Raw genomic sequence first — 20,193 nt, forward strand, 5'->3', positions numbered from 1 at the left:
GATATAAGAAAAGTTATTTACCGCTAAAGTGCTTTCATAGTAACGCGTATTGTATATATGCCTTATTATATAGATATTTATTATATACAAGTAAATAGGGCAATATTAAAAACGCTATTTCGAATAAAACCGCCGGTAGTAAGTAGTATGTAGTTGGTTAAGGTGGAACGATATCAATTGTTCATAAGATGGATCATGGAATGAAAAGACTTGCAATACCTCGTTAGTAGCGTAGTACACGTTTCAATCGAATATAGCTCGTATTATTATTGCGATATGAATCGTTATCGTAAATCGATGGACAGAATGTTTGAAAAATAACTCGCCTATCGAAAATGAAGACAACTTTTCTTATAATAGTATATGAGCTCATCAATAGACACCAACCATAGACACTTAAATAATAGGTTTTTATGAGTTTTTCAACAACATTTTTCTTTGTTATCTTTAACACGGTCAAAGTTCAAAACAATTCATTTTGTCCTTTGAGATTAAAGCTTTTATTTTTTAAATGCATTTGAATTTTTTTAACGCTAAATATTTATTATCTCATTTCTATAATTCTTCAAAATGATCGTCAATAAATATTGCACACCGACCATTGAAAAGAGACAATCGACTTATTTTGGCTTCGTAGAGCGTTATCTCTTTCGCAAGAAACACTAACAGCCCGGTATCTATTAGGAGTTGTATAACAAATATGAGTTTCTGTGTAATTGAATAAAATACACCAATTCATTCTATAAGTGCCGTCTTTAGATTGTGGATAAATAAAATAAAAAGATCATTTTTGTATCATGTTGATTTGTTTTTTTAATTTGCAGATGTAGTATACATAACAAACACCATTATACCTATTGTTTAAATGACACATTCTAATTAAAACTTTTATTTATTTAAATTCTCAATTAATTCTTAAATCTGGTTTTTCGTCAATTTTGAGTCAAATGGAATTTCGTGCTGAATTGGGGTTGTTTCAACAGATTTGTTATAATTCGTGATGTGTTCTGTTCTGGTTATATATAACTAGAACAGAACAACACTAAAATGCCATCGTACAACTTTAAATTATTAAAATTCGGGGGGTTTTACAACTCTATATATATTTAAATTGGACGTGACCGCACTCTACCGCAGTTGAACAATGACAGAGCAACGTCACATACGTAGTTTGCGACATAGATAATGTAGACCATTATTTCGAATCGAATCGAAGCCGATTGTCTCTTGTCAAAGGTCGATGTAAAATATTTATTGACGGCGACTATACACTTGTGGCAGATTATTTGCGAATCACCGCCTGAACTATAGATAAACGATGACAAGTAATTTATATTATTGTTAAGTTATATCCCTTAGTACTGATTTCTCAATATTTATATGAATAGCATTCAATGTCATTAATCGCCACATTATCGATTTCAATAGTAACAACCCTACAAAAGCAGATGTATCGATATTGAAGATGTTTTTGACAAAAATGTAACACCGATCTTAAATTTTTTTTATATGTAAAATTATATATATTTATAAATTAGGCTTAGTCGATAATAATGTAGAAACCCATTTGACAGCACAATACTTTTATATTTTCGTTATAAATAGTATTTAAGCTATGTGTTATGTAATTATTAGAAATACATAAGTTTTTAATTTAAATAGTGTGTGATTGCTTTTCAAAAGTGAGTGCGTGCTTAATGTTAGTTTTATTTTTATATTTTCATTTAAGTTTAATGTATCAATTTTACAAACACACATATACATTAAATGTATTCAATAGAATCAAAATAGCAATATTCTAATCTAGTCGGCCTAGACTTTACATGAGAAAACAATAGCGCTTGATATGTTCATAAACAAAATTAATCTTTAGATGTTGGCAACCATAGATAACATAGAGTTTTAAAATTCGATTGAAGCTATATAGCAATAATAAAGAGAGAGATGGGTAGAGGTAATGAATGCCAGTAGGAATTAGCAATATTATACAACATATATGTAGATTATATTTAATAAAAGTGCAGTAAATGAATAATGAATAGAGTTAAAATTAATGTACACAATTTGACGAGCCGGTTGGCGTTGGTAGATACTTGCCTTTCACGCCGAAGGTTGTGGGTTCGATTCCCACCCAGGACAGACATTAGTGTGCATGAACATGTTTGTTTGTCCTGAGTCTGGGTGTAATTATCTATATAAGTATGTATTTACAAAAGAAAAGTAGTATATGTAGTATATCAGTTGTCTGGTTTCCATAGTACAAGCTATGCTTAGTTCGGGATCAGATGGCCGTGTGTGAACAATGTCCCAGGATATTATTATTATTATTATTATTATAACCGAAAATTTCTTATTATAATTAAAAAAAAATCATAATGTATCATACTGAGTAAAATTTCGTTCTACTATTACTACTTATAGCTTAAAGCTTTCTTTCAAATTTAGAAATAGGGAGCATTATTCAGAACAGCACCATTTAGAATTGACACGACATCACTACCTCTACCCTGAATTACTTACAATAGAAATCGCTTAATGCTGTTAGACACTATATTCGCGTGCAAGAATCATACAACTTTATAAAACGATTGGAATTACATTACAAACTAAGATTTTTTCTTAACATTGAAACTTAAGAAAAAATCTGAAACATTGAAACTTAAGAAAAAATTTAAACTTCATAGAGGATCGCCTACTAGAACATCCATAATCAAGATACAACGAATTTTAATAAAATCCCCGTAGATTTTTAGTATAAAACAGGTCAACTTTGTGCGAAATATATTTAAATTTTAAATAAAATTATAATATAATTATATATATATGATGTGTCATACTATTTATTATATTTTTTTTTTTATTTATAATCCAAAACTAAGGCAACGGTGTTTTATATTTTTTTAGTATCAAATAATTATTAACATTATTTTGATACTAAAAGTAAATGAATAAATGCATTTCTTTGACCATGACCATAAGCTTTAGTTAGGTTAAGTTAAAAAATAAACAATTATATTCTATAGTATATTATTAAATTAGATACAAATACTCAAATAATATTGTAACATTTTATGTTGTCACAGAAAATATAAAAGTAAATAAAATATAAAATTAAGAACAGTGACATAATGCCAAAACAAAAAAAAGTTTTAGTTTTTAATGATTTCGAAAGGTTTTCTTATTATTATGTAAAATAATTTTATATTTAAATAATAATATGAATTTTATTTTGTAAAAGAACAACGCATTTCAAGCTTAGACCAGCGGCGCTCAACCTGCGGCCCGCCGGCCGGGCTTTTATGGCTGGTTAACTTAATGTTACTTCATTTTGAACTATTTTAAATTTCAAAGGTTTTTATTAACACCTAAACAATTTTAATCAAACAACCCCTTGTGGCCACAGACACTGTATAAATCCATTCGTAGTTGTTTAAATTTTATTTGTAACTATCCCGAAATCTAAGAAATCATTACCTAAATATTATTGCTTGCGGCCCGCGACGCCATTACTAACACTTGTTTGAAGTTATAAAGAAAAGGTTGAGTATCGTTGGTTAAGACTATTGTGAGCACCCATACAAACAGTTTTGTCACAACTCTGTAATCATTTCAATCGTATTATAAAATATTTTCTATGGCAACACAATAAAATGATATAATTATTATTAAAAAAAATACCCAACCTGTTAATTTTGTGGGTAACTGTGTATTACATAATATTTACTACATAGTTTCAGTATTAGTAGAACAATTTAAAAATCGTATCGAACTACCTAACAATAAATTGTAATTAAGAAAAAATATATTTCTGCTCTCTTTGTCTGAATTGTAAAATTATTTTTTCAATTTAGTCCAAATCTATTTTTCAATGAATTAGTTTACCTACACTTTTTTTCAACATAGAATGTAAAATAAAAATTAAAGACAATCTAATTGAGTATAATATGAAAATGTACTAAATATAATGTGGATTACTATTTGACCCCATAACTTATTTGAAGTTTTAATTAATTTTTCGTAAATTTAAGGAAATAAGGTTGAACAGGAGTTTAAATATTTTGTATCTGTTAATTGTAATAGAAAGTGCAGCCAAATTAATAACCAAAAATGTTTATATCTTGCATTTTAAAAATGTCTTATAGAATTCATAACATGTTATAAAATATAACACTAAAATATTTATCAAAATACTAATGCTTGTTAACGTAAAATCTTTATCGTCCTTATTAAAACCAAACAGGCATCTTTTTCTTTGTCATTTTCATTTAGCTCCTTCAAATTATTATCCGTCCCTCGAGAGCCAAAGCAAATATTATTCTTTATTTTTTTATGATTACCTGTCAACGTTCGTCAAATTATAATTATTTTATTTTGTTTTTAGTTATAAGAATAAGCTTTTTTTATATATAAAATAAATGTATTTAATATTCGATATGATTTAATTATATGAGGGCAAAGGTTTTTAAATAAAACGCGTATTTTATTGAATGGAATTTAAAATTTATTAAACCTACCTACCTAGAATATTATAATCATCTCTGTTACATGTTTGTATCACATGGATTTGAAAATTACTTTGTTTATAATATACCTACTATGACATTGCAAGCTTGAATGCATACAGTAATAAATATAAAAATTAAAAAAAAAACAATACATTTGATCTTCTGTGAACATATTTGTTTACTATAACATCCACGTCTAATTAACAATAATAATTTGAAAAAATTTGTTGGACCTACCTACCTAACGATTAAATAATTAAAAATTATATTAAATATATTTAAAAAAAAAAAGAGTAGTTATTATGCTTACACAACATTAAAAGTTTTAAAAAACAAAAATTGGTCCTAAATGAAAAAACCCTAACATAAAATGCAAACTGTAAAACTGTTTCGTAATGCAGAATAAAATAATTTGCTTAATGCAATAATATATTCATATTAAAAAAAAAAACAACAACAAGAACCACACCACGCCTGTACATGTACGCCTTGGCAGATATAAACGATACCATTCTGCATTTCTGTTATGTTATTGTTTTGACTTCAATTAATGACAGACTACATTTACAATAATGAATTATGAAAACAAACGTTAAATACTTTTGTGCTAACTGTACGGATGTTTTGTTTGTTTGTTTGATATGTTTTGATTTAACGGCGAAATAATAGTGGTTTGTGTGTTATCGATGTATCCGTTATTGCATTTTAAACAAAATATAGTGCAGTTTTATCTTTCAATGCAAAGTAATGAATACACACATTAAATTGTATTTTTCTTCAATTCATAGATAAAGGTTTAATCTCCATGTGATAAAGATTCTATATAAAAATAAATGTGACTCTAATACACATCTAAATTTTAAAATTATTAGAAATACAAACACTAGCAAGCTACTATAGGCGATGACAACACAGTACATTTTGTTTCCAACACTTACACAAACTTATCTCCTCTAACATTATCCACGAGACTCCACACGATTATTTGTGACGATTTAGGCCAACTAAGCATCTGTCTATACTATTCGTACTAGAGAAATATTAGTGAAAATATTATTTACTTTTTAATTCGAATTCTAACATGACAATACATACGATAATATAAGTTTCGTCAATAAGCCGTTGTGTTAAATTCTTTTTTTTAAATATATTATTATTAAAAATTGGAAAATACGAAATATAGTAAAAGAGATATACTTTAAGCCTGTACCTTCTCAAGTCGTCAATCCTTCATCAGGCTGTTCCTACACTAACACAATACACACATACGTAAAGCGTGCATGCTCACACCTCGACAAAATGTGCCGTATCGACATTTAGTTAAAGGGGACCGTTCTTTGTATGCTTTGTTTGTTACTCTCGCTGATCTCAATGATAAAGAATTCAACACGTATATAATAATATAACGGCCGGTCGCCCCAATAAATATGTATATAATATTATCGAGTAAAAGGCGGTTGTGGTTGTATTGCTTCCGATTACAATGCACGATGCTTGCGAACTACTCTTAAAATAATGTCCAATACAATTTGAAAACGCTACTTACATCTAAATATTATTCTAAATTCAATTTGTTATTACTATTACTATATCCGATACAAAAAACAAAACTAAGATTTAATCAATTTTTTTCAAAATATATAAATATGAATATTTTTAAATTGTAGAAAAATTAGAAAAAATCTATAAAATGCGTTAGTTTATAAAGGTAGCTATTAAGATTACGAGTATATATTTTTTTCATCATAGATTCTTATTTCTTAATGTAAACAAAAATAAACATTTTAACCAAAAAAAAATAATACAAAGTTTTTGTATTTAGTAAAAGAAAAGTGAAAATCAATAGATTCGACAATCGATGCTTACTCTCTATTAGTCAACGTTTAAAAATATAAAACAAAAACGTTAAATAGTGGAATAACAACTGGCTGTTTTTATACAATGCCCGGTTTACATTATTCCAGTCCAGCGATCTAGTCCAGTACTGGATTGCTTACTGGAATAATGTAAACCGGGCACAAACATAATTCACAAATATGCGGTTCCGTTCCATCATTCGCAAATCGTTATTTATTATATATAATAAGTTTATAAGGTTGACAAATGAAATACATTTATTGGTAAGAACGAAATGCGTACGTAATGTATCTTACTTTTGGTAAAATATAAACATATAAATTATTGATCATATTTAAACATGCACAAACAACTTAGTCGCATAATACTTTTATAGAATATCCAAAATTTATGTCAAAATTGTCATTTTACTGTATTCAATATAAAATATGGTGGCTCGAAAGAGACTTGTATCGATAAAGAAAATTACATGTCTTTATAATTGGAATATTTCAATGTCATTCAAAATTTAATTTGTACATATTTAAAATCCTATTTCTAGTTTTACAAAGGAAAAAAATATGCATTAGGAATTTAAAAACAAAAATTGTAAATGAAACGAAATTATAATTTATACGAATAATATAACAGAATTCCAATTTTTTTTTAAATCTCACTCGAAACATGTTAAATCTGTAATAAATCATAAAAAAAATATATATAAAATTATAATTTAAAAAAATGCAGTCAATTCAATGTATCACAACAAAAAAAAACTTCTACGTTAATGGGAATGTACCTAAAATGCACTCAACGATCTAATCGAGACATTACTCCTACTTCATTTTGTTGGTTTTCCTTTTGTTTTAATAATATTATCCACAACAACCAAACATATCAGATTATAGTCGCAAAACAAAGTACAAGACTGTTAATTTGGCTTGGAATATGTCATTTATAATTACTCTTCAAAAACAATGATTACTTACAAACTGCCCATAAAAGAAGAAAATGTTAAATATGTATACAATATCAAAAACATAGTTAATAAATATATGTTATATAACTCAAAATTGATAAATGCCTTTTTATTTGTAAGTTTGAAATGATGCTTGAATTATAAATATCAAAAAGAATAGGCTTCACTGATATTGGTCCAAGCGTCCTAAGAACATTAATATGCCGGAACGAAGAAAGCTATTTTAAGTTTCAGAAAATGTAAAAACAACCAATAGTAATGAAGTCAATTTAAACGCATACAATGTTTGAAATGCTCAAGTTTATATAATTACAGACTTTCTATGAACATGCAAAAAACTCTCCGAATATATAACTAAATCTACCGCTTCCGTACGATTCAAAGTCAATCTAATCCTATTTTACTTATCCTTGCATTAACGAAAATCGTAAATGCCAAAATAATTTATAATTTTGTATAAATAAATTACACCATTTCTATTCTCATATAGGTGCTGTACAAACGACTATACAACTTAAAAACGCAACTTTCGTAAAAAATACGAAAATATTCCTGTGTTCAATATTTTATGATACGGCGTCGAGCACTTTTGTTGTTTGTTGGTTCAAATTTTCATATAATTCAATTTTAACACAGTTTTATGTACTAATGTCGATTAAAGAATTCCTTAATGAGTTCAATAATAATGTCTCGTAAAAAGCTATATTAGTATAATTTATATGAGAAAAGCAACGAGTCCACTAGTACACGTATAAACGAAACTTATCAAACATCGAAAGCATATAAATACGTAACGTCGAAGCTACTCGCTATCATGCTCTATTTTATAATAACATTGTATTCGTTTATGAAAAATATTTTGAAATCACTATAATTTAAATAGACAAATATAAAAATGTATGCATCTGTGTTCAAACGATCATTTATCAATATTCATTATTTACCTTTGGTGTGTATATTCCTTCACCCCAACATTCATCTTAATAACATTGTTTAAAAACATTCTGAAGCTATTATTACCCTATAAGACAATATATAAACGATTCTTATTTTGGTTACACATAATTTGCAGTTCTATCGTTAAAATATACTATAGAGTAGAAAAAGGTACACATTTCTTAATATATTCTATCAATATTCGTTATTTCCTCGAGTGTTCACTTTCATAATTGCTTCTGTTCATAGTTGTATTAATATTGTATAAAGCAACAAAGGTCGCGATATCGCCCAATATTTATTACAAATGTAAGTGGCAGTAAATTTGAAAATCCTATTCCTGCACATTGTTTCATTCAATAAATTTACCAGAATAAGTCTTGCTCTTCACTAAAGTTAAATATATCCTATAATTATTATCATCTGATATTACAATTTAATGTACCCATATATAAAAATATTAAGGAAAGATTTAAATTTAGCATTTATAGATAGCTCAGAACATAATATTTTATTATTAATATTTTTTGCGATAAAAACGAGTAGAGAGCTACTACGGAGGCGGCCCGGCGACTACACGTACGTACACGACTATCTAGACGTAATTCAACTGTAAAGTTCGCGTAAAAAAAGGTAATATGTATAGAAAACATAGAAGATTAAATTTTAGAATTAATAGATCAGACGTAAGTCATTTGGGTTACAACTTATAAAAGTTTCAGTACATAAAAGGTAGTGGCAGCGCAGTGTCATCAGCGGGCCGCCGCACTACGTCACCTCGCCTCACTGGTGGTGCTGCACGGGCGTCTGGCAGTACGGACACTCCTTGGCCGTGGCCACGCACGTATCGCACAGAACGTAGTGGTTGCAGGGCGCCAGCGTCACGCTGCGCGGCTGCTCCTCGCACACCATGCACTTGGTGGCCGTCTCCAGGTACAGCACTTTTTCGATCTCCTCCAGGTCGGTGCGCGCCTGCACCTGCATGGCCTTCAGCGCCGTCAGCGGCAGCCCGCGCAGCTCCCGGCGCGGCGCGCGGGCCGCCTCCAGCTCGCGCTTCAGCGCCAGCGCGTGCGCCAGCGCCTCGTCGCGCTGCCGCTCGGCCAGCGCCGCCTTGCGCTGCGCCTCGTCCGACTCGCGCTGCCACGCCTCGCACGCCGAGCGCGCCTGCGCGATGCGCTCGTCCCAGCGCGCGGCGGCGGCGCGCGACGCCACCACCTCCTCGCGCAGCCGCGACAGCTCGCCGGGCGCCGACGGCGACGCCGCGCCGAACTCGAACGGCCCGGCCCCCGTGGCGCCGTAGCTGCCCGCTTTGATCGCATGCGAGTTGAACAGGCGTTCCGTGTCGTTGGGCGTGTAGCGCAGGAAAGGCGGCAGCGGCGATCCGCCGGGCGGTGGGCTGAAGCCGCGGAGTGCTGACCGCGCCGACGGAATGTTTACGGGAGCCGAGCCCCCGAGTAGCCCCTCGCCGTCGGAGAGATCGCGGTCGAGCGAAGCGACGAGATTACGAGGATCGTCGAGGTGGAGGTCGTCGAGCGCGTTGCCGACCACCTCCTGCAGCACGGTCGCGTCGAAGGTGGCGCGGGGGGGCCAGGCGGGTTGCGGCTTGTCGAGGTCGAGCGCCTGGGACGCCAGTGGCAGCAGACCGCGAGCGGGAGCGCGGCCGCCGCTGGAACCGCCGGAAGAGGTGGAGGCGCACTCGGAGCCGTCACCGGAGCCGTTAGCGTGCGGCGTGGGAGAGTGCGTACGTCGCTCGAGCCCGAGGGCGCCGAGTACACTGACTTCGCCCTTCTTGTCTGGCAACGCCGACGACAGAAGATCTGCGAGATTGGTGCCGCATTCGAGAGGCGCGGCAAGTTCACGAACGCCACTCAAATCTTCCGCTGCATCAAAAAAAAAAAAATACAGTCAAATTAAACATATTTAGCGATAATTTAGATAAAAAATTATAAAAAATATATATATTTACGTTCGACGTGCGCAAAGGCGCAAAACAGTCCCCTGGGACAATAACCAGCTTGTTGAACGTCATTACACTTAGTGGATTTATATATCTCGGGATGAAATTGTTGCTCAGTGCGTGTATGACAGTAGCCACAGCCGTCACCAGCTTCACAATTGCTAGGCTCACCCCACTCTTCACCGTGCTTAACGTTAGGACATGGTGTGCTACGATATTTATATTTTCTTGGTGATCTACGCTTATCCTGCAAAAGTAATATGTTGTTTTATATAAAATTCACTTCTTAATAATAAAGTATTTAGGCCTATAATGAAAAATATGAAAACAAAGATCAACATAATTAATACTCACTTTACTATTGTGATACTGAGGGCAAGCATACCCTTGTCTACATAACCTAGGTGGTCTTTTACATGGTTCAGTTTTATATGATGATAATACATAATTTGTATCTGAAATAAAAAACGTACATTCATATATCATAAAAAAAATATCTGTAAGGATATAGTGAAAAAGAATAGTGAATTAATTTGTCACTGAAATTTTATTTATCAATAAAATGTTTAGTAAAATTAACATCTGAGGATAATAATTATTTTTTTATTTAATTTTACATTGCACACTACCTTGCCATTTTGGATCTTCATTCATTAAATTCCGTTCTCTATCTAATGCATTGGGCGCTGCTGCATCACCATCAGTCCCATCAGGATTTTCTAGTGCTTGTAGTTCTCTCATATCCAACACTGGAGGGCGAAGGTCAGGGGCACCATGTGCGAAAGCGCAATGTGCCCCATTTTTAGTACAAAGTCCTCTAGCATCCGTATCATGAACACACATACATGTTTTGTAGTAGCGCAGGTGATATCGACGTTCCGTATCGCCTGCGGTACGATGTAGGTAAGGGCACCTATGATAAACAGATTTAAAAGAAATAAATCTTGAGGAAATCAAAAAGTATAAATTAATCATAATATATGAGCATAATTATTATATATAATGAGTTGTATGACTAATTTAATTGTAAGTGCACAATATGATCTTTCCTTGATATTGTAAAAGAAGATACTATCAAAAAATTCAAAAACTACATATATATATATACATAAGGCCACCCTTACAAACTTTAGAGTTTCTTGTTCCAGCATAACTTTTGTATTTTTGTGCAATAAGGAATTTAAAAAAAAAATTGAGTAATAACTTGAGAAATTATTGTGAATTGAGAAGTTAAGTACCTAACATGGCAGGTGGCTAACTTATGGCAATGTTCGCAGGTGGTAGCATAAATATATAAATTTTATTTGATAACTGCTATTTATTTATTTGATAACTTACATGTATGAGTGACATAGAACAAGTTAGTTTGTCACAAGCACTTTCCTTTACCAAGTACAAGTAATATTAGCAAGAACAATGGATCTATGAAACCATAACTAAGCAAATACATGTACACCATTCACACACATACATTATCTTTGTGTTAAATTTCGATTTGGTAGCATTTTCATGTTCGTAAATATTTGTTCAATGATACTTTGATAATAAACCTAATATGTTATGTTTATATTAAAATTACGAAATCGATTTTATCATAATAATAAAAATTGATTATGAGAACAAAACAAAGCCCCGATGTACTTACTCGTCTCCATCCTCGCATATCCCTGACGTTTCGTTATATTTGGTACAATAATTGTCTGCGCTATAATTGAATGTACCATCCCTCTTTCGAACTGGTCTTCTTCTCCTCTGATTATTAAAATGCCAATGAAAACATGTGAAAGGTCTATGTTGTGTACATTTATGCTGTAGGAACGACGGGCACTGCTCTACTCTGAATTCCTTCAGATATCTGTGAAACGAAATAGCCGGACTACATAAAACGCACATAACAAGAAACTACACGACGAGCACTATCACATTCCACTAAGAATATATTGGTAAAGTATAATTACTTATAATGATTTGGTTTTTCTGTTTGGGCTGTCAACAAAGGCTTAGATTCCGACGGCATTTTGGTGAACTATTATTGCGCCTCTCGCGTCGCGCAGGGCACGCTCACCGATGACCAATTAAAATTCAATATAGGGTCACGTGATATCAAATATTGTCACAAAGTAAAAGGTGTAAATAAAACCTATTTAATACTATAATTCCTATAGACACATTAATCATTTTAGATTTACGACCTTGAACTTAAAATAAGCTTATCTCTATATCTCGTTTAGCTCACAAGCACAATACAGAAATATTATACACAATCATCATTGACAGAAGTGTCACGTCGTATGTTTTCTATTTGTCTCAGTCATACGCATCCTAAATATTCTGATATAAGTGGGATAAAAAATAGGTTGTTTTTTTAGTTAATACATTTTCATTTTTCATGAGTGTGATTATGGTGTTACACAAATAAAAGTATAAAATAGATGTTTTATATATAAGTACATTGTTGTATCTTGTAAGCCAAATGATTAAAGTAAAACATCGTCAATTATTTAAGTAATTTACAACAGATCTAGTAAAGACAATCAAAACGCTAGTGGTATTTGTTAAATATAACTTGGATAAAAACATTTGCTACTATTATATAATTGTTATTTAATGAAGTCAACATAATATGTTATTTATTTAAATATTCTAACATATGACAGATAATAATCGTTCGTCATATTTTGCCTTCATATGGCAATACCATTACTAGTCCCGTATACAATCTAAACCATTAAGAACACCTTATAATGTGTCTAAGTACGATTAGCCAATAAGTATACCCACTTTTTGAGCCAATGAAATTATTGTAATGCAACTAAAGTATACCAATCGACGAGTCTCAGTCCAGGCTTTCGGACTTCTGTGCTGGCTGCTAGCTTTCATCCACCCATCGCCATTTTCTTTCAAGTTATAACTCAGTGTCAAGTTTTAGCGACATCCTCTTAAGCTTATCAATATGCATATGTCATATCTATCAGGCCTTCAGCCACTGCTATCTCGACGGTCACCCCGTCATCTACAGTACATAATAAATAGTTTGTGTATTTAAATATTAAAATTTTCTTATCTAAATTTTTATAGTTAAAATAAGTTTCGTTTTTTAATTATTATTAAAAAACAATTTGATTTTTTTAAATAAAGGGCCAAATAAATGTAAGCCCATGTTATTTTAAGATATTTTGTCATAAAACTTATTTATTCAATTCTTAATCATAATTTTATACAAAAAATATTAGTTTTAAAAATCAATATTTTCGAATAATAAAATATCCCGCTACAGACCAATAGATCTCTTCACTAAAATTCTGGATATTATACGATAAGAAAAAAATATTACAGAACTGAACAAGAGACTTACTTTATAAGAAGTTTTTACTATGTTTTCTTTTAATATAGGTTTAAAATTAAAAGATATTCTTAAGTACTCGCTAAGTAATATTCTATTTACACGCAGCACAGAAATATAAAAAGTAGAGTTTAAGGCAGCACATAAATAATAATTAATATATTAGTTAAATAACCATAATAAATCTTGTTATCTTATCAACAATTCCATTAGGTACATAGGACTTTCGTAATATACCAAACACGGAAATCATCCATTAGTAGCAATAAATGTTCATGTTCGATCAAGGAGCATCGAGCTTAGTTTGGCCAGACCAATTTAATCGAGAACAGGAATAATGTTTGTAAAATTTCTTCTTTTTGTTGGGCTGTATGTATTGCAACTTGTAAATTTTAAATAAAAAAGTGATAAATATATATATATACTTACTCAAAATTAATTAATATTTTATCCGAAAATGCTTATTACTTCAGTGCTTCTCCCGTCTTGTGTGAAAATACAGCAGTTTTAATCTTAGCCCGTGGAGGTTCAAAAGGTATTCGGTTGAAGAATATACAAAATATTGGCGGCATAAGTTTGCTCGGTCGAACTATACTTACTGCAAAGTTGGCTGGTTTACAAGATATCACTGTATCCACAGATCATCCTTTGATAGCATTGGAAGGTTTTAAGTGTAAGTATTGGTTGTTTTACAAAATTTAAACAAATTTTAACAGAATCAAATTAAATTGAAAGTTCGATTTTAATCTCCTACATTAAAGTTTCTGCTAAGAGCTTATATTTATTAACATTACGAATTACAAATACCTACCCTAAATTTAATTACAATAATAGATGGATCATCACACTTGTTTTTTTTTTCATTCAAAATATAAAAAACTGTAATTTGTATAGAAGTACCTATTATTTTTTAGATAATGTAAGCGTTTTGAAGAGAAGCTATGTCACATCAACAGATTGGGCGCCATCGATTTGGGGCGTATCGGAATTTATGGAAAGTAGGCCAGAAATTAACATTGTAATACTCCTGCAGGCTACTTCTCCATTCGTCAACTCCAAACATATTCGTTGTTCACTAACGAAACTCAATTTCCCAATTTCTTATGATTGTATCTTTTCAGTTACCAGGTATGTTACAAAAATCAATCTTTTATAGTTTAAAAAAAAAATCCTTCCACCCATCCTTGTATCAACCTTTAAAAGCCTGCTCGAGACATACTTCTCCTAATCGGTGCGCCGCTACAACCGGTCTTGCGCCTTCTCTATCCAACAGTAAATATAAACGACTTATTTGTTTTTCTTCTTATAGAAGTTACAAACTTCGCTGGAGCTATGAAGCCTCTAAAACTCGACCAATAAATTTTGACTACAAAAATCGACCTCGAAGACAGGATTGGAACGGTGAATTTATAGAAACAGGCGCTTTTTATATTACTAGACGAGAAATTATAACGTATGGGTATCTGCAAAATAATAAGTAGGTTTTATTTAAAAAATAATTTATATTTGTACAGTTTTTTTATTAAACATATTAACTGGTTTCTAAAAATTATTCATCTTATGAATAAAAATTATTAGACAACAAAACGCAAATGTCAATGTCTAAAGTTTATCATGTAATAGCATTTCCGGTTTCCGGACGTGGCAACTTTTCCAAACAAGAAAAACGAGTTTTTGGCATAATGGAAAATTGTTTGAAGTTCTTGTGACTATTTTCAAAGAAACTTGTTTTAGTAGTGTGACAAAAATAAAATTTGACTGTCAAATGCTTATTGCTTACAGTTGTACCGTATGGGAAATATCGCAAAACGAGAGTTTAGAAGTCGACACTGAATACGACTTACGTTTGGCGAATATTTTAATAAAAAATAAATTCATGTAAAATCCGTAAGTATTATTATTATATAATATTTTTTAAAATATTAATTTATTTTATTTTTATAGTAAAATTAGTCTTTTTATATAAAAAAATAATTGTAAGTACATTTTCGTAGTAACATAAATTGAAGTAAATTTTAAACATAGAATGGAAACTTATTCCCACTCTATAAAAATAATATTTCAACAATTTTAATCTTAGTTAAATGTGTGCATGAAAATATCAAACACATGCCTCTGCTATCAGTTATGCTACATCCTAATTGAAATACACCTTTATTACAGTGGTGTATTAAGTTTCATATTCAATAAACATTTAAATCAGACTTAATAATGCTGTTCATAATACTGTAAATAATTACATTATTTATAGACATTAATAAATTTAAATTAAAGTATATTACTCAATACAAAATTGAAATTATAGATGATATAAAGCTTCGTTGTATTTGATCATATCATGTTGGCTGTATTAATTTACTTTATGATGCTGACCGTCAAACATATCACCTGATGGTAAGTGGTTACTGCCGCTCCACATTGGCACTGTAAGAAATATTAAACATTCCTTACATTGCTAATGCTTGACTGACTTTGGAAATTAAGATGTTGTGTCCCTTGTGGCTGTAATTACACTTGCTTATAAACCGGAACACAACTCTGTATTGGTGATTGGTAGCAAGTCTGATGAGTCGGTGATAATTATACAGATGAGATTGCCAAAGCTCTACCAACAAGTAAATACCAAATTTTATATTTTATTCATTCTGTAATTTCATCTGAGAAAACGAGTAACTACTGTTTCCTACTGATTTGCAAAATTTCCATTCTTTACTGTTATCTAAATGACTTAAAACTTGCTTGATGATTACTTGAATAAAGTTAATAACATTCAGTTTATAGACATTTATTTCTCAAAAAGACAATACAGTCACTTACATGAGAAATGTTACAATTTAAAGAAAAATGTTATGTAGGTAGTTCGTCGTTCTAAAACATTACATTTAACATTAGGATTTTAATATTTCATTAGACATACTATGCTACTAATATGCCTGTTTTATTCTGATTATAAGCAATATTGATTTATAAATAATGCAATAAATGTTACAATGTTTGATTGAAGTATTTCTTTTAGATTTCTAATATGACACATAATATTGAAGAAATAACATTTGAAGAATTAGAAGCAACAGATGTAATATCGGTAGAGCTCGTCCCGGAACGTAAGGGTCTTATTTTAAAGCATTGTGAGTATTATGTAAGCTCAAGAAGACATGGTACTACTGTTACAAGACGCTACAATGAGTTTGTGCAGCTATATGATGTTTTATATGCCAAGTATCCTTATCGGTAAGTCATAGTCTTATAATAAGTTCACATTTGATTTTTTTTATAGGGTAAAGGTAGAAAGATAGGCAAAAGTAGGCAGGTAGGTAGATAGGCAAATCATCATCAGATGATAGTAAGTGGTCACCACCGCTCATAAACATTAGCGCCGTAGAAAACATTAACCACTTCTTACAACGCTAATGCCCTACCACCCTTGGGAGCTAAAATTTTGGGCACGCACTGGCTCAACCCTTCTAACCGGAACACAACAAGTGGGTGGTACCTACCCAGAAGGGCTTGCACAAAGTCCTGCACCACCAAGTTTTACTGGTGGTAGGGCTTTGTGCAAGCTCGTCTGGGTAGGTACCACCCACTCATCAGATATTCTACCGTAAAACAGCAATACTTGATATTGTTGTGTTCCGGTTTGAAGGGTGAGTGATCCAGTGTCATTACAGGCACAAGGGACATAAAATCTTAGTTCCCAAGGTTGGTGGCGCATTGGCTATAAGCGATGGTTGACATTTCTTACAGTGCCAATGTCTAGGGGCGTTTGGTGACCACTTACCATCAGGTGGCCCATATGCTCGTCCACCTTCCTATTCTATCCTATTCTATAAAGGTGATGATTATGATTAAAAAAAAATCCTATGAATCATTAACCTTTCATTATTGTTGATGTGATTGATATAAAAAAAAAAAAAAACCTTTTTTTTTATATAATATTTTTTTTATAATACAAAATATTCTTCATTAATGTTAAAAATGGTCAAATTCGTAAGTTCAATATGAGCATTAGTATTGTGTGTTTATATTGTACTATTAACTGTGTTTTTAGTATTCAAGTCTTACTCTTATACAAAACTTCTTTCAACAAAAACTTATATTTATTTACTAATACTTATTATTGTTTTTCATTATAATATATATATTTTCAGCGCAGTATGTAGCTTGCCTCCCAAACGTGTGGTTGTCGGAGGGGGGAGCCCATTGTTTTTACAGCGGCGTCGTGCAGCACTGCAGCGTTGGTTAACGCTAGTTGCAAGACATCCAGTACTTGCCCATGATGCAGACCTTCGGACATTCTTATGTGAAACATCACCAAGATTAGATAAACCGAAACATGATGAGTTCATACTGGCGGGTACACAAGAAGATAACGTGGTAAAAGCTTTAGTTATACATTCATCTTATAGTTAACGATAATGTATTGAAATTTTTTACCAAATTGATATTAAATATTTTTCAAGCATATCAAAGGAAAATTTTGTAAGTATTCAAAAATGAAAGAAGCTTTAGATATTGCATGTCCGTGATCTAATTATTTCGTTATAATAATATATTCTGCCATCTCTACAGGGTGATATGAGCACAGACGAGATGCAGGAATCATTTGTGTCAGAACAAGAGCAACTTCGATTAGCGCACTTGGGCTTAGGAAGGCTATTCAAGATTTTTGAAAAAGGTTCGTCTTCAATATCGAATATTAATATATTATGAAATAAATTAAAAATGAACGATATATATAATTTTCTTATATGCATTATAAAAAATAGTTGAAGGTCGCTGCGATTCCGAACGTACTGATATTCGAGAATTGGGAGCCGCATTGAACGCGCTGTCTTCCCCAGCTGCCGCGGACACTGCTAGATGGACGCGCATGAGAGATGCGATGAAAGCCGCCGCCGAGTAAGTTATATTTTTTTTTTCATAAAATAGGTAGGCGCACGGGCCATCTGATGGTAAGTGGTCACCACCGCCCATAGAAATTATTGGTGTAAGAAATATTAACCGTTCCTTAAACCACCAATTTGCTGATAACTTTGGGAACTAACTTTGTCCCTTGTACCTGTAGTTCACGGGCTGCATTAATTTAATGAATACGCTTACTATAAGAAAGCGGTCACCACCGCCCATAGAAATTGATAAATTAATACATTTATTTTATTTAATTAACATATAATAAAATGTGTAAATATATAAAAAATATAAAAAAAACTAAACAATTATTTCACAAATTATAAACAAGAAGTGATAAATGACAAAAAACAAAATTGATTATCGGTCTATTTATATGGCTTAATTTATTTCAGACTAGCAATAGAAACGGGGGAGACTCAGCTCGAGGTGATGGAGGAAGAGGCGATGGACGGCATGTTACTGGCGCTGGACGCGGTGGGCGCCTACCGGCAGCTGTGCTCGCGACTGACGCGCGGCCTGCATGCCGAGCGCGCCGCCGCCGCCGCCGCCGCCCCGCAGTGCGCCGCCGCCCGCGCGCTGCGGGCGCGCCACCGGTACGCACTGCGCTGCGCTGTCGAGGTGAGCCAGATACTTTAGTAGCACGATAATTATTAAAAAAAAATTGAATTGATCAAACAATACAAATACTACAAATCTTTTTAGCAGTGTTTTATTAATGAAAAACTTTTTATACTTTTTTATTTTTAATTGCGCTTTTATTTTTAATTCATAACCATATGAATCATAGAGACCTAGACTCTTAGAGGCCTATACTTATTTATCATTAATTTCAGGAGGCTCGGATTGCTCGCGTCTACGCCCTTTCAGCTTTGGAACTACTTCCTGAGCTCTTGCGCACATTAGGCACAGCGCATGCGCGTGTTGCAGCTGTATGGGCGAACTTGCATACCGCCTTACGACATCCAAATTCCAAACAAGCTGCTAGAGATTAAAATTATTTTTTTAAATGACTATTGTCAAGTTATACTAATTCCACATAATTAAGTCAACTTCTTTGTACTCTCTGTTGTCTATTTTTATTAGGTGATTAAATCATGAATGTTATTTCTTCAAATTATTATATAGTTATATTGAGTAAAGTTTTAATTATTATACAATTACTTTTTAAGATGTAACATCAGCCTAATTATTATTTTTCATGGTAAAGGAGAAGAAGTAGATCTGATGACTATTGAGCTTAGTGCACATGGAGCCCGAGCATATATCCTGTACATGCCTGATTGAATATTAAACAAGAGCACAGTTATGTATCACAATAAAATGTACTAGCAATAACAAATTGCATATATACAATCAATGTTAATAGCATATTAGTTGTTTCACATTTGGCTTGTAATTATGTATATTTATATATTATCACTCTACTTGATTATGATAATGTATTGAGAGTTAATACTTTTTAAACATATTTAAAATAACAAGCCCGTCCGCCCTATATCTTACTCACAAATATGTTATCGCATATCCTAAGATAATCTCACAGACAAATACTCATTTATACATATTATATATAGGCATATTTCTAAAAATATAGACAAATATGTTTTTGATCATATAAAACAAACACCTGTACGCCAGCGGCAGAAATTGCGGGCTTTATGTGCATGGAATCTTTTTAAACAATTAACGTAGTTGAAATACAGCTTTAGTTATGAATAAAAAAAAC

At 32.3% G+C, this 20,193-nt stretch overlaps 3 protein-coding genes across 6 annotated transcripts; 2 read left to right on the forward strand and 1 right to left on the reverse strand.

Moving 5' to 3' along the window:
• Positions 1–4,484: 4,484 nt before the first annotated feature.
• On the reverse strand, positions 4,485–12,476 carry LOC126770739 (RING finger protein unkempt). 2 transcript variants are annotated; one of them, XM_050490269.1, is made up of 6 exons: positions 12,172–12,476; positions 11,859–12,068; positions 10,843–11,126; positions 10,568–10,668; positions 10,223–10,460; positions 4,485–10,136 (listed from the first exon to the last, which is right to left on the reverse strand). In XM_050490269.1, the coding sequence occupies exons 1-6, from the start codon at positions 12,228–12,230 to the stop codon at positions 9,040–9,042; spliced, it is 1,989 nt and encodes a 662-aa protein (XP_050346226.1). In that variant the 5' UTR covers positions 12,231–12,476; the 3' UTR covers positions 4,485–9,039. The 2 variants fall into 2 exon arrangements, with proteins under 2 accessions (XP_050346226.1, XP_050346225.1); XM_050490268.1 differs by having other exon boundaries at positions 11,859–12,089.
• A 1,363-nt stretch (positions 12,477–13,839) lies between these two features.
• Positions 13,840–15,440, forward strand: LOC126770741 (N-acylneuraminate cytidylyltransferase). Its single transcript, XM_050490273.1, has 5 exons — positions 13,840–13,925; positions 14,030–14,229; positions 14,471–14,554; positions 14,866–15,033; positions 15,339–15,440. The coding sequence occupies exons 1-4, from the start codon at positions 13,894–13,896 to the stop codon at positions 14,913–14,915; spliced, it is 366 nt and encodes a 121-aa protein (XP_050346230.1). The 5' UTR covers positions 13,840–13,893; the 3' UTR covers positions 14,916–15,033; positions 15,339–15,440.
• On the forward strand, positions 15,191–20,141 carry LOC126770740 (sorting nexin-8-like). 3 transcript variants are annotated; one of them, XM_050490271.1, is made up of 7 exons: positions 15,191–15,443; positions 16,573–16,787; positions 17,705–17,930; positions 18,126–18,231; positions 18,323–18,455; positions 18,860–19,085; positions 19,301–20,141. In XM_050490271.1, the coding sequence occupies exons 2-7, from the start codon at positions 16,582–16,584 to the stop codon at positions 19,457–19,459; spliced, it is 1,056 nt and encodes a 351-aa protein (XP_050346228.1). In that variant the 5' UTR covers positions 15,191–15,443; positions 16,573–16,581; the 3' UTR covers positions 19,460–20,141. The 3 variants fall into 3 exon arrangements, with proteins under 3 accessions (XP_050346228.1, XP_050346229.1, XP_050346227.1); XM_050490272.1 differs by having other exon boundaries at positions 17,710–17,930; XM_050490270.1 differs by lacking the exon at positions 15,191–15,443 and adding an exon at positions 16,118–16,171.
• The last annotated feature ends 52 nt before the right edge of the window (positions 20,142–20,193 follow it).

This window comes from Nymphalis io, chromosome 9, assembly GCF_905147045.1.
Source record: "Nymphalis io chromosome 9, ilAglIoxx1.1, whole genome shotgun sequence".
Taxonomy (NCBI): domain Eukaryota; kingdom Metazoa; phylum Arthropoda; class Insecta; order Lepidoptera; family Nymphalidae; genus Nymphalis; species Nymphalis io.